The sequence below is a fragment of the Oncorhynchus clarkii genome, chromosome 9 (genome assembly GCF_045791955.1).
Source record: "Oncorhynchus clarkii lewisi isolate Uvic-CL-2024 chromosome 9, UVic_Ocla_1.0, whole genome shotgun sequence".
Taxonomy (NCBI): domain Eukaryota; kingdom Metazoa; phylum Chordata; class Actinopteri; order Salmoniformes; family Salmonidae; genus Oncorhynchus; species Oncorhynchus clarkii.
Window position 1 is genome coordinate 20,493,877 of NC_092155.1, and position 15,526 is coordinate 20,509,402.

The 15,526-nt window shown below is 45.4% G+C and overlaps 2 protein-coding genes across 2 annotated transcripts in view; one reads left to right on the top strand and one right to left on the bottom strand.

The window, feature by feature from the left end:
* The window catches only part of LOC139417506 (immunoglobulin lambda-1 light chain-like), a 179,923-nt gene that overhangs the window by 86,935 nt on the left and 77,462 nt on the right, over positions 1-15,526 (bottom strand). The window lies entirely within an intron of this gene.
* LOC139416990 (piggyBac transposable element-derived protein 4-like) overlaps positions 13,034-15,526 on the top strand; it is a 29,047-nt gene continuing 26,554 nt past the window's right edge. Inside the window, exons 1-2 of the mRNA XM_071166225.1 lie at positions 13,034-14,039; positions 14,311-15,355. Of these exons, the coding sequence (XP_071022326.1) occupies positions 13,034-14,039; positions 14,311-15,355 (2,051 nt within the window). The remainder of the gene's footprint in view (positions 14,040-14,310; positions 15,356-15,526) is intronic.

Genomic DNA, 15,526 nt, shown 5'->3' on the forward strand with positions numbered 1-15,526 from the left:
TTTTTAAATTACATCATCAAAACACAAAAAATGTCCTTCACCCACCCTGCACAAAATATCCTATAAAATAAGCATTGGTCCACTTTAAACATTGATTAAATTAGTGATTTTCAGTTAGACCATGGTGAGCTGAATAATGCATTTACAATAATGACGCATGTGTCCAGTCAGACCAATCACCAATAATTGTAGAAGTGTTGTCTACATAGTAGACTTTTTCCACTAAAGACACAGTTAGTAAAGAGGATGACAACATCAAAGATGATCATGGCACTGTGTATGATACTTCCACTTTTCAGAGTGATGGGTAATTCACACTTATATATTTCTCTGCTTATAGGATGTACACCTTTATTGATAAAATTCATACATGTATATTGAGGTATATAATGACATTCTGTACTTTTGTGTATTCTAGCTGTGGCACAATCCTTAGCCATCCGTCTCATGTCAGCCAATGTTGGAGACACAGTGACTTTGCACTGCTTTCATGAAGGCAATTTGGCAATGCACTTCTTGTGGTACAACCAACCCTTCGGATATAATCCTCAGCTCATGTCAACCTTTTATGAGTATGAAAAGAATGCTATATTTTACCATGACTTTAAGGGTAACGCTCGTATCTCAGTGGAAAGCGGCAATGGAATAAACCACCTAAAGATCTCAGACGTTGTAAGGGGTGTGTGTTGGTGGCAGGGAAGTCAGACACGGGAGGATGAACTTGGTATAAACAGAGTTGTTTAATAAATGCTGACAAAACTCCAAAACAACCTAAATGTAGAAAATAACAAAGTGAGTACAAAACCCTGTCAGACACCAACACTAAATAGCACATCACATACAATCAAAACAATCTCCGACAAGGACATGAGGGGAAACAGAGGGTTAAATACACAACATGTAATTGATGGGATTAGAACCACGTGTGAAGGAAGACAATACAATATGGTGGAATTTGGAGGATACATTCTTATTGTAAAAGGTACAAAATTCACATTTAGAGAGAAAATAACTAGTTACTTATGGACTGCAACTGAGGGAACATCTTGAGCACTTTCTCCACTTTACCGTCTGGATACAATGATACTGAATACAAAATGATATATTCGCATAATCAATAATCAAATAATCAAATATTACTTTATGTGTTCGACATATGTTTAATTAAGATCCAAACATATATTTACTGACATAAATATATGGTTCAGGTTCAGGATGCAGAAACACCACCGTTGTACAGCAGCCTGTGTCTGAGTCAGTCCAGCCTGGAGACTGTGACTCTGAACTGCACAATACACACTGAGACCTGTGCAGGACAACAGTGTTCTCTTGAGGTCCCCCAAGAGGAACCTTAGCCTCTCTGATGCTGGGACTTAATGCTGTGCTGTGGCCTCAAGTGGGGAGATACCATTCGAGAACGGGACTAGGCTGGAGATCAAGAGTAGGTGATTCATCTTACACGTTTGTTCACATCTGTTGTATAATATACTATGTTAAACTGTGCACAGTACTAGTTATTTATATCACATAAGAAAACATTCAACCATCCTTGAAGTTACTATACTTCTAGCACAATATTTATTTTCACAGACAATGTGGTGTATTGACTGAGCCCAACGTTTGGTCTCTCGTTCATTCTGATCATTGTCCTTGGTAGCATCATGTACAAGATGAACAAGAGTAAGCGTCTGCAGTATAGAGGTAAGAGAAGTCCATACCAATTAAATCAATGATGTATGTAACAGGTAAAGTCCTTCATAGAAGTTATGTATCTAATGGGAAAATGAGTTGTATCTTTATCTTTACTGTCTTTCTTTTCAGGATCCGTCTCTCAGACAAGAGGTCCAGCAGTCTCTTCTTCAGATACAGGGGTAAGCAGAATTCCTGATGTTGCATTACCATAAAAAGTGTAAAGATTTACATATAGTAATATTCTCCCTCCATTTCTTAATTGTTCTCCACAGGCCCAAGATGCAGACCATCTCCATTATGTAGATATGAATCTAAACAACAAGAAAAAAACCTCTAGAAGACAGAGAAGCAACATGAAGGAAGAGAAGATGTACTCTGGGATCCGACAGTAGAACAATAAATCAGATGTCCATAAAATTAATGAGCTGTTAGTTAACTGTCTTTCTTTGTTATTGTAACTGTAGCTACTAATAATTTAATGCATTGATTCTCTGCCATTTGATATTGACTTGATTGTGATACGATGAATAAACAACAATAATCAAGACAAAGGATGTTGAATGTATTTATTTGGACCATACTCAGGCATCGTTAAGTTGTAGTGTTGAGAAGTGTTGAGAACCTATTTACAGGTACTCCGTGATCTGTGATGAACACAAGATGAGGATGTTTCCATGCTTGGTTAGGACCTGCTGGCCTATTGCACACAAGACATTTGTCTCTCTCTCTCTGCTCTTTACTCTCCCTCTCTCTCCCTTTTTCTCTATTTCTGTGGTTTTCAGCCAGATGTTTCAGAACTCTTAGTTCTCTCATACTGTAGGCTCTACTACTTACTCTTCAAGTTGAACATTTTAGCAACAGTAAACATACTATTTTAATTATGAGGCAGCTTATCTATACATAGGCCATCACTGAAAATAAGAGTTTGTTTTTAACTGACTTGCCTAGTTAAAGGTTAAATCAAATCAAATGAATACATAGTCAACTGAAATCTGTGAAAAAACACAGTGTGCCATCTATGTATTACATAATTTGACTTAGTGATCAGTAGTTCTTAGTCAAAAACAAACCCTGATTTTAAGTGTGATGTTAGGACACTAGAACCATGGACCTACTCAATAACAATATCATGGGAGGGTATTCTATCCATCTATTCTACTGGGTGTAAATACTGAATGTGAGATCACTAAAAGAAGACGACTGTATTGTGTTTGCTGTGTTTTTTCCATAGATGTTTTTGGTGAGGTGAAGTGGCTGTGTGGTGATAGAAGCCTTATTAGATGACAGCGTCATAGCATACATGTTCCAAAAGGTTACAACATTGAGTCTCTTATACTACAGTAGCTGCAGCTTGCATCTATGATCTCCCCATCCTCTCACATCATCCCTATGCTTGTGGACGTCAATACACAACACATCATCTGTACGTGACCAGGTGAAAAAACCTTTCAAAGCCAAACCACATCATAACCGCTACACACAGCCTACATCGTTGTCAGCATTTTAGCAAAAGTAACGTCATAGTCAACATAGCTAATTGAACTAAAGTGTTAGTAAACCTGCTACAATTATGCAGTAACATTACAGTGTGCAGTCAGTTAGCAGTTTAGCACTTACACTGGTGGGCCCCGGGGGCAATGAATTAGGAAAACCAAAAGCTTACCTTGACTTGGAAGAGTTCCAATGTTGTGTTGGATAGTCATAGACAGCTAGCTAACATAGCATCTCTTTGTTTGAGCAGGGTGTTTCAGTGGGCTAAACTAGCTAGTTGCATTTGCTAGATAAGTAAGTGAAAGTGAAAAAAAGGATAACATCTCTTTCCATCTCTCTCTTGCTTCTCCTTCATTTTGCAAGAAATGTATTTGCTCAAAACTGTTAAACTACTGTCTTTCTCTCTCTTTGAGTCAACTACTCACCACATTTTATGCAATGCAGTGCTAGCTAGCTGTAGCTTACGCTTCCAGTTCCAGAATCAATCTCTGATCCTTTCATTGGGCGGACAACATGTCAGTTTATGCTGCAAGAGCTCTGATAGGTTGGAGGACGTCCTATGGAAGTTGTCATAATTACTGTTTAAGTCTATGGAAGAGGGTGAGAACCATGAGCCTCGTAGGTTTTGAATTGAAGTCAATGTACCCAGAGGAGGATGGAAACTAGCTGTCCTACGACTACACCATGTTGCTACCCTACAGAGTGCTTTTGAGGCTACAGTAGACCTTCATTTCAAAATAGTATGTTTTAATCAATTATTTGGTGATGTGATTATATTTAGAATAGTGTTATCAAAAAAGTATAACTTTTTAAATGATTTAACATTTTTATATTCATGACATTTACCGAGGAGGATGGTCCTCCCCTTCCTCCTTTGGGGAGCCTCCACTGGTAGCTCTGAATCTGAGTAACAAGGAAAAGAGGTCTAGAAGACAGAGAAGCAACATGGAAGAGAAGATGTACTCTGGGATCAGACAGTAGAACAATGAAACAGATTTCCATTGAAATGAATGAGCTCTTCATTAACTGTATTAGCTTTGTTATTGTAACTGTAGCTACCAATAAATTAAATGCATTGCTTCTCTGCCATTTGATATTGACTTGCTTGTGATAAGATTAATCAACTGTTCAACAATAATCAAGACAAAGAAAGTTGTATGTATTTATTTGGGCCGTCTGTAAGTTGTAGTGTTGAAAAGTGTTTTCTGTTCTCATGCCACTAACACCCCATTACACACACAGCAACTTATTTCCAGGTACTTTGTAGTCTTTGATGGACACAAAATGAGGATGTATCTATGCTTTGTTAGGGCCTGCTGGCCTATTGCAAGCAATATCCTTATCTCGCTCTTTCTCAGATCTTTACTCTCCCTCTCCCACTATCTCTCTTTCTCTTTCTGTGGTTTTCAGCCGGATGTCTCAGAACTCTCATTTCTCTCATACTGTAGGCTCTACTACTTACTCTTTAACTGACCATTTTAGCAACAGTAAACCAACTATTTTAAGGAGGCAGCTTAGTAATACCAAGTCAACTGAAATGTATGAAAAAACACAATGAGCTATGTATTAGGTAATTTGACGTAGAGATCAGTACAGTATTCTCAATCAGTGTGATTTTAGGCCACATGGACCTACTCAATAACAATATCATAGGGCATTCTATCTATCTTTTCATTTGAGTGTAAATCCCGAATGAGAGATCACTAGAATACAACTACTGTATTGTATAAGCTGTGTTTGTCATATTTTCTTCATAGATGTCTTTAGTGAGGTAAAGTGACTGATAGAAGCACTAGTGGATGAACAGGTCACACATTTGAGTCTCTTAGACAACAGTAGCTGCAGTGATAAAGATTGAGGGAAATCATGCTTCAAAAATGTGTGCTCAATTTGTACAAACCTAAACTATGAGATTCTACCAGTAGGTCAATTCTGAGACTCTGAACTGTAAAAGCTACACGTAAAGACCACAGTCGTGCCTGAATGAGGCGTAAACAAAAATTATGCGGGCCAGTTCAACCAATCACCTGTAACTCCATTGTTGAAGCGTTGTCTACATGGGTGGACTCTTTCCACTCAAGACCCTAGTTGTGAAGAGCTGACAACTTTAAAGATGGTCGCACTGTGTCTGATATTTCCACTTCTCGTAGAGATGGGTAAGTCAATCTTACACATTTTCTATTTCTTGATTTGGAGACACAAGGTATCCCATTATTGTTCTACGGACACTACGACAATCCAAAGTTGTATTTAAGGTATGTAACAGCTAATATATTTTCTCTAGTTCATGGAGTAGCTGGGACTGAATCCTCATCCATCAGTCAAAAGAATGGTCTCAAGTAAGCCAACGTTGGAGACACAGTGGTTTTGGACTGCTTCAACAAAGGCGAGGTGGGAGTAATGTTCTCCTGGTACAAGCAAACTTTTGAAAATATTCCTCAGCTCATCTCGACCATCTATAAGTATGACAGGAATGCAACATTTTACCAGGAGTTCAAGAATAACCGTCGCTTCTCAGTAGAAGGTGGTCAAGGGAAAAATAATCTAATGATCGCAGACGTGGAACTCTCTGATTCAGGCACATACTACTGTGGAAGTTCTTATGGAAACAATTTGGAATTTGGAAAAGGAGTCATTCTCATCATAAAAGGTAAAGAGAAAGTCATTATTATTATTATTTATTTTTTGTAAATCCGAATTTACAGATATGCACTGTAAATACGAGGTATTCTCAGATGAGATCTTTATTGAATAAATGTTGAGCTACAACACTTGCCACAGGGATATTCTAGAGAGATGAAATTGTTTTTTTTTGGCCTTCTTGTCAGGATCAGATTCCAGAAATATGATTATACTTCAGCAGCCTGTGTCTGAGTCAATCCAGCCAGGAGACTCTGTGACTCTGAACTGTACAGTACACACTGAGACCTGTGTAGGTGAGCACAGTGTCTATTGGTTCAGACATGGCTCAGGAGAATCCCATCAAGGAATAATTTACACCCATGGAGACAGGAGTGATCAGTGTGAGAAGAGCCCTGAGGCTGGGTCTCCTACACAGAGCTGTGTCTACAACCTCCCCAAGAGGAACCTCAGCCTCTCTGATGCTGGGACTTACTACTGTGCTGTGGCCTCGTGTGGGGAGATACTGTTTGGGAACGGGACCAAGCTGGGTGTTGAAGGTAGACTACATTTTCTAATGTATTAAGCTATTATTAAAAATACACACATTACGGTTAATTATTGATTTGTGGTATCGACTACTCACCATAGCAATATAGTGGAGGGATACAGTATACACTGAGTATACCAAACAATAGGAACATCTTCCTAATGTTGATATTTAAATGTCACCCCCATTCCCCTCCACCTTTTGCCCTCAGAACAGCCTCAATTAGTCAGTGCATGGACTATACAAGGTGTTCCCTGTTCCACAGGGAAGCTGGCCCATCTTGATTCCAATGCCTCCCAGAGTTGTCTCAAGTTTGCTTGATGTCCTTTGAGTGTTGGACCATTGTTGATACACACAGGAAACTGTTGAGCGTGAAAAACCCTGCAGCGTTGCAGTTCTTGACACAAACCGGTGCACCTGGCACCTACTACCATATCCCATTCGGCACTTAAATATTTTGCCTTGTCCACTCACACTCTGAATCACACAATCCATGTCTCAATTGTTTCAAGGCTTAAGAATCCTTCTTTAACCTGTCTGCTCCCCTTCATCTACACTGATTGAAGTGGATTTAACAAATTACATCAATACGAGATCATAGCTGTCACCTGGTCAGTCTTGTAACGTCTGCGACCAACTCACACTCCCAAACACTTAGATCCCGGAACGCAGCCCACTTTCCAGCTCACTCTCCAGATCCCAATCACCGGAATTCTAATCACCTGTTCACACACCTGCATGTCATCATCCCACACTATTTAGTTCAGTTCCTTGCAACCCATCACTGTGAGGTATTGTTTGTTTTGAGACAAACTTATTTTGGAGTGCTGGTTGTTTCTCGTCCTGCGCTCCTCCCGTGTATGATAGTTTTTGCCTGCCTGTACTGTTGCCATTTTGTCCCAACTGTGTATGACCTTCTGCCTGCCCCTGGACCCAGCTACCTGCCTCCTCCCATGGTTCCTTCCAATAAACACCTGCTATGCTCTGTGCTTGAAACCAGCTCTCTCTCCTACCGTGTGTATTACCAGTCTATGGCATTTAAAGAGCCATTTTATTATTTCAGATTGTGGCGTTGATCCACAGATGGAAATCCTGGCCCTTCTCTCCATCATAAGATCTGGAATTCTCCTCTGCTGTCTGATCATCATAATCATTGTTTATTTTAATTAAATTGAGCGTCATCATCCTTGCTTATGCTCTATGTGTTAATTGATTGAACTGCTCTCCTGAAAACCATGTATACAGAATATGCCTTCTTTTTGCATGAATAAATATCAATTTTAACAACTGATACGGACTAAAATATAATTCTTCCTTCTCTTGTGTTCTGTACATACAGTATGTCTGTATGAATGTTTGTCCAGAGGGTTTCTGCAGACACAACCTACTCTTACCATGCTAAACCCACCCACTCATCATGCACTCAGTGAGCTGTTCATAGGTACCTGAACACTTTGGTCTACTGTGAGCTCAAAATGACGCCGTCTCTATGCTTTGGACAGGCCTGGTTGGCCTTGACTCACTATGTGGTTTCAGCAGGATATCTATGTGGTCTCAGTGTGTTTTCTCTCATGTTTACATTGTTGATCACGACCATGACAATTAGAAATACAGTCCACTGACATACTTAAAGCTATATAGCCTCTATCTATCACATGGGCCAGTTTCCCAGACACAGATCATGACTAGTCCTGGACCTAGAAGCATGTCCATGTTCAGTCCTTAACTATGATAATTGATTTAAAGTAGCAGTTGTATACATGTGTACTAGGCTACAGATAAGAGCCCTACCCACCCAGGTACACCCCTGACCCCTATTAAACTGTCAGGTGTTACACTTCAGATAGAGCATGATTCTGTGAATGGTAGTTAATGAGACTGACATATAAATAGACTTGTTTAATCCTGTCAGTGATTCCCACATATACACTCATGATGCTCCATCCCTGTTCACCCTGCTACATTTCAAGACCTGTTGTATACCAAACAGACCTCCTATAGGTCATCAGGAGAACTGTAACTGTGGTATGGGCTGGGGCCAACTCTATCACAACTAAGTTTGATACTAAGAGCATATAAAGGTATGTGCTGTATATGTAATGTATGCTTAAATGTTCTGCATGCTTACCAGACAACAGTATTACTTTAAACCCATTTACTGATGGACATTTATATTATTCTGTCCACGGTGAAACCTCAGGATTGGACAGCTTTGTCCAGACAGTACTTGCAATCAACACAATGTTTTTTTTTAAATTACATCATCAAAACACAAAAAATGTCCTTCACCCACCCTGCACAAAATATCCTATAAAATAAGCATTGGTCCACTTTAAACATTGATTAAATTAGTGATTTTCAGTTAGACCATGGTGAGCTGAATAATGCATTTACAATAATGACGCATGTGTCCAGTCAGACCAATCACCAATAATTGTAGAAGTGTTGTCTACATAGTAGACTTTTTCCACTAAAGACACAGTTAGTAAAGAGGATGACAACATCAAAGATGATCATGGCACTGTGTATGATACTTCCACTTTTCAGAGTGATGGGTAATTCACACTTATATATTTCTCTGCTTATAGGATGTACACCTTTATTGATAAAATTCATACATGTATATTGAGGTATATAATGACATTCTGTACTTTTGTGTATTCTAGCTGTGGCACAATCCTTAGCCATCCGTCTCATGTCAGCCAATGTTGGAGACACAGTGACTTTGCACTGCTTTCATGAAGGCAATTTGGCAATGCACTTCTTGTGGTACAACCAACCCTTCGGATATAATCCTCAGCTCATGTCAACCTTTTATGAGTATGAAAAGAATGCTATATTTTACCATGACTTTAAGGGTAACGCTCGTATCTCAGTGGAAAGCGGCAATGGAATAAACCACCTAAAGATCTCAGACGTTGTAAGGGGTGTGTGTTGGTGGCAGGGAAGTCAGACACGGGAGGATGAACTTGGTATAAACAGAGTTGTTTAATAAATGCTGACAAAACTCCAAAACAACCTAAATGTAGAAAATAACAAAGTGAGTACAAAACCCTGTCAGACACCAACACTAAATAGCACATCACATACAATCAAAACAATCTCCGACAAGGACATGAGGGGAAACAGAGGGTTAAATACACAACATGTAATTGATGGGATTAGAACCACGTGTGAAGGAAGACAATACAATATGGTGGAATTTGGAGGATACATTCTTATTGTAAAAGGTACAAAATTCACATTTAGAGAGAAAATAACTAGTTACTTATGGACTGCAACTGAGGGAACATCTTGAGCACTTTCTCCACTTTACCGTCTGGATACAATGATACTGAATACAAAATGATATATTCGCATAATCAATAATCAAATAATCAAATATTACTTTATGTGTTCGACATATGTTTAATTAAGATCCAAACATATATTTACTGACATAAATATATGGTTCAGGTTCAGGATGCAGAAACACCACCGTTGTACAGCAGCCTGTGTCTGAGTCAGTCCAGCCTGGAGACTGTGACTCTGAACTGCACAATACACACTGAGACCTGTGCAGGACAACAGTGTTCTCTTGAGGTCCCCCAAGAGGAACCTTAGCCTCTCTGATGCTGGGACTTAATGCTGTGCTGTGGCCTCAAGTGGGGAGATACCATTCGAGAACGGGACTAGGCTGGAGATCAAGAGTAGGTGATTCATCTTACACGTTTGTTCACATCTGTTGTATAATATACTATGTTAAACTGTGCACAGTACTAGTTATTTATATCACATAAGAAAACATTCAACCATCCTTGAAGTTACTATACTTCTAGCACAATATTTATTTTCACAGACAATGTGGTGTATTGACTGAGCCCAACGTTTGGTCTCTCGTTCATTCTGATCATTGTCCTTGGTAGCATCATGTACAAGATGAATAAGAGTAAGCGTCTGCAGTATAGAGGTAAGAGAAGTCCATACCAATTAAATCAATGATGTATGTAACAGGTAAAGTCCTTCATAGAAGTTATGTATCTAATGGGAAAATGAGTTGTATCTTTATCTTTACTGTCTTTCTTTTCAGGATCCGTCTCTCAGACAAGAGGTCCAGCAGTCTCTTCTTCAGATACAGGGGTAAGCAGAATTCCTGATGTTGCATTACCATAAAAAGTTTAAAGATTTACATATAGTAATATTCTCCCTCCATTTCTTAATTGTTCTCCACAGGCCCAAGATGCAGACCATCTCCATTATGTAGATATGAATCTAAACAACAAATTCATGAGCTGTTAGTTAACTGTCTTTCTTTGTTATTGTAACTGTAGCTACTAATAATTTAATTCATTGATTCTCTGCCATTTGATATTGACTTGATTGTGATACAATGAATAAATAACAATAATCAAGACAAAGGATATTGAATGTATTTATTTGGGCCATACTCAGGCATCGTTAAGTTGTAGTGTTGAGAACTTATTTACAGGTACTCTGTGGTCTGTGATGAACACAAGATGAGGATGTTTCCATGCTTGGTTAGGACCTGCTGGCCTATTGCACACAATACATTTGTCTCTCTCTCTCTGCTCTTTACTCTCCCTCTCTCTCCCTGTTTCTCTATTTCTGTGGTTTTCAGCCAGATGTTTCAGAACTCTTAGTTCTCTCATACTGTAGGCTCTACTACTTACTCTTCAAGTTGAACATTTTAGCAACAGTAAACATACTCTTTTAATTATGAGGCAGCTTATCTATACATAGGCCATCATTGAAAATAAGAGTTTGTTTTTAACTGACTTGCCTAGTTAAAGGTTAAATCAAATCAAATGAATACATAGTCAACTGAAATCTGTGAAAAAACACAGTGTGCAATCTATGTATTACATAATTTGACTTAGTGATCAGTAGTTCTTGATTTTAAGTGTGATGTTAGGACACTAGAACCATGGACTTACTCAATAACAATATCATGGGAGGGCATTCTATCCATCTATTCTACTGGGTGTAAATCCTGAATGTGAGATCACTAAAAGAAGACTACTGTATTGTGTTTGCTGTGTTTTTTCCATAGATGTTTTTGGTGAGGTGAAGTGGCTGTGTGGTGATAGAAGCCTTATTAGATGACAGCGTCATAGCATACATGTTCCAAAAGGTTACAACATTGAGTCTCTTATACTACAGTAGCTGCACTGATAAAGATTGAAACATTTGCTTAACCCTCCCGTGGTCCTGGGGTCAGGGTGACCCAGGCCCTGTGTGTGGGGGGCTCCCCTTTCTGTGCTCTGCGCTCGCGGGTCAGAGTGACCCAGGCCCTGTGTGTGGAGGGCTGGCGCTCTTGCGCTGGCGGCTCAGAGCGACGCTGTCAGCCACTGGCGAGGCGTGTGGCGTGGGAGCGTAGTAGAGCGTCTGCGAGTGTGGCGAGGCTGTGCTCTGGGCTCCCCGCTCTGCGCCCTGTGCTCTGGGCTCACCGCTGCAAGCCGCTACACAGGTCCGGACGTGCCTCGCCGTGTGCTAGAGAGCAGCAGCAGCAGCCGAGTGTTGTAGTCGCGCTCTTGCGCTCGTGGCTCAGAGCGACCCAGCCAGCCACTGGCGAGGCATGTGGCGTCGAGCGTAGTAGAGCGTCTGCGAGTGTGGCGAGGCTGTGCTCTGGGCTCCCCGCTCTGCGCTCTGCGCTCTGGGCTCTGCGCTCTGGGCTCTGCGCTCATGGGTCAGAGCGACCCAGCCGGCCGCCGCACAGGTCCGGACGTGCCTCGCCGTGTGCTAGAGAGCAGCAGCAGCCGAGTGTTGTAGTCGCGCTCTTGCGCTCGTGGCTCAGAGCGACCCTGCCAGCCACTGGCGAGGCGTGTGGCGTCGAGCGTAGTAGAGCGTCTGCGAGTGTGGCGAGGCTGTGCTCTGGGCTCCCCACTCTGCGCCTTGCGCTCTGCGCTCTGCGCTCTGGGCTCTGCGCTCATGGGTCAGAGCGACCCAGCCGGCCGCCGCACAGGTCCGGACGTGCCTCGCTGTGTGCTAGAGAGCAGCAGCAGCCGAGTGTTGTAGTCGCGCCCTGCGCTCTGCGGGTCAGAGCGACTCAGCCGGCCGCCGCACAGGTCCGGACGTGCTCAGCCGTGTGCTAGAGAGCAGCAGCAGCCGAGTGTTGTAGTCGCGCCCTGCGCTCCGCGGGTCAGAGCGACCCAGCCGGCCGCCGCACAGGTCCGGACGTGCTCAGCCGTGTGCTAGAGAGCAGCAGCCGAGTGTTCTCTGCGGGTCAGAGCGACCCAGGCCCTGCGTTTCCAGGGCTGGCGCTCTGCTCTCTGCGCTCTTGCGAGTCAGTGCGACCCTGTCAGCCACTGGCGAGGCGTCTGCCGCGGAGCGTACTAGAGCGTCTGCGAGTGTGGCGAGGCTGTGCGCGCTCTGTGGCTCAGAGCGACCCTGCCGGCCGCTGCACAGGTCCGGACGTGCTCCGTCAGTCGTGTGCTAGAGTGACAGCCGAGTGGTTCTCGTTGCGCTCGTGGCTCAGAGCGACCCTGCCGGCCGCTGCACAGGTCCGGACGTGCTCCGTCAGTCGTGTGCTAGAGTGACAGCCGAGTGGTTCTCGTTGCTCGGCTGGGCTGGGTCGACTGCACACGGCTACGCAGGAGCGCGCAAGCGAGCCTCGAGCATTTTCGGGTCTCGGTCTCCCGCAGTAAGCCGGCCCGGCCGGCACCCTACGTAGAGAGGATGCTAATGTTGTCAGCGGCACCCACTCGCGCGCACCCGCACGCACCCGCACACACCCGCACGCACACACCCAAAGTGACCAGCGCCCCACCCACCCGTGCCAAGTGCGCTCTTGCCCCGCAGCTCAGCGGACCCGATCAGTGGAGCCGAGCGGCCATGGCCGCGCGTTTTACGGCCGCGCAGGTTCTAGAACAGATCTTGTCCAGCGTGGACCAAGAAGACTACTCGGATTGCCAGGAGGAGGAGGAGGAGGAGGAAGAGGTTTCGGAAGACGAAGACGGGGAGGAATACAACCCCGAGCGTCGCGAGGTCGACGATGCCTCTTCTCCCTCTTCTGAGGGAGAGCAGCCCGAGGAAGAGCCGCCCGAGGACGAGCACGAGGACGAGCGCGAGGACCGCGGCGAGGAAGAGATCTCCTCGGCCCCGGACCAACGGGAGCCGCCGTTGCTGTCGAAAAACGGCAAAATCGAGTGGTCCCCCGTGGCCTACGGCCGCCGCAGCCGCAGCCGCGGGGCCCTCGCCATCTGCCAGGTCGGGCCGGACCAGACTCCGGGCCCCACGGACTATGCCGCGACACAGGCCCGCGACATCGCGTCCGCCTTCCACCTGTTTGTCACGCCGGCGATAGAAAGGATCATTGTGGAAATGACGAACCTGCACGGGGCCAGAAAATACGGCGACGGCTGGCGACCCATGGACGCCACGGACCTGCGCGCCTACGTAGGGCTGCTGATCCTAGCGGGCGTCTACAGGTCCCGGGGCGAGGCCGCGGCCAGCCTGTGGGATGCCGAGAGCGGCAGGACCGTGTTCCGAGCCACCATGCCGCTCAAGGTCTTTCACAGGTACTCGAGGCTGCTGCGATTCGACGACCGCCAGTCGAGACCCGCCAGACTCGCCACGGACAAACTCGCGGCCATACGGGAGGTCTGGGACCTGTGGGAGGCGCGGCTGCCGGCCCTCTACAACCCGGGGCCCGACGTGACGGTGGACGAGCAACTGGTCCCGTTCAGAGGTACGGCACCGTGCTTGTGATTGCGCTTCTTGCGCTTGCTTCCTGTGTGTGTGTATGTGTGTGTGTGTGTGTGTGTGTGTGTGTGTGTGTGTGTGTGTGTGTGTGTGTGTGTGTGTGTGTGCGTGTGCGTGTGCGCGCGCGCGTGCTTATATGTCTATGCAGAGAAGCGGTGCTGCCGTAGCAGCGGCACAAGCAGCGGCTGGCTGTAGCAGCGCTGGCAGCGTGTGTAACACAAAAAGTTGGCCCTTGTGTCTTGTCCCCTTTCCAAAAGGCCACTGTCCTTTCCGTCAGTACATCCCCAGCAAGCCGGCCAAATACGGCATCAAGTCGTGGGTGGCCTGCGACGCCAAGTCCAGCTACGCTTGGAAGATGCAAGTGTACACCGGCAAGGCGGCCGGCGGAGGCCCCGAGAAGAACCAGGGGATGCGCGTCGTCCTCGATCTGACAACGGGCCTGAGCGGTCGCAACGTCACCTGCGACAACTTCTTCACCTCCTACGACCTGGGCCAGCGGCTCCTCGAGAGGAACCTCACCATGGTGGGCACGGTGAGAAAGAACAAGGCCGAGCTCCCGCCCGCTCTGCTCCAGTCCAGGGGCAGACAGGTCCTGTCCTCCAGGTTCGCCTTCACGCCCACCGCCACTCTGGTGTCCTACCTGGCAAAGAGAAACAAGAACGTGCTACTCTTGAGCACGCTGCACACAGAGGGCCACGTCAGCGATCGCCGCGACAGGAAGCCGGCCCTCATCCTAGACTACAACTGCAACAAGGGCGGCGTGGACAACCTAGACAAGGTGGTGGGCACCTACAGCTGCAGACGGATGACTGCCCGCTGGCCCCTGGTCGTCTTCCACAACATCCTCGACGTGTCCTCCTACAACGCCTTTGTCATATGGCGAGAGATCAAGCCCGACTGGATGCCTGGCAAGCGGAACAAGCGCAGGGTGTTCCTCGAGCAGCTGGGAAAGGCACTTGTGAAGCCGCTGATCCAAAGAAGGCAGCATCTGCCCCGCACCGAAGCGGCGTCAGCCCTTGTCAAAGTCCTACAGAGTGCTACGGCGGCCGAGGCGGCCGCGGCGGCGGCTGAGGCGCCTCGTGATCAACAGCGCCAGGGCCCCGCCGCTGACACGGCCGCTGCCCCGCTCGTTGCCCCGGCCACCGGGGCAAGTAAGAGGAAGAGGTGTCAGCTCTGCCCACCCAAGAAGGACTCCAAGACACACACGGTGTGCTGCAGGTGTAAGAAATACATCTGCAAAGGCTGTTCACACGCCTACTGTCACACTTGCGCACATTGGGCCTTTAGCCAGGACGGGACAGGGTGACCCGGAGGACAAGGGGACTAGCCACAATACCAGGACAACGGGAGGGTTAAAACATTTGTTCTCAATTTGTACAACTCTAAACGATGGGGATTCTACCTGTAGGACAATTCTGTGACTCTGAACTGTATAAGATACACAAACCAGGGACTGTAGTGATGCCTATAGCA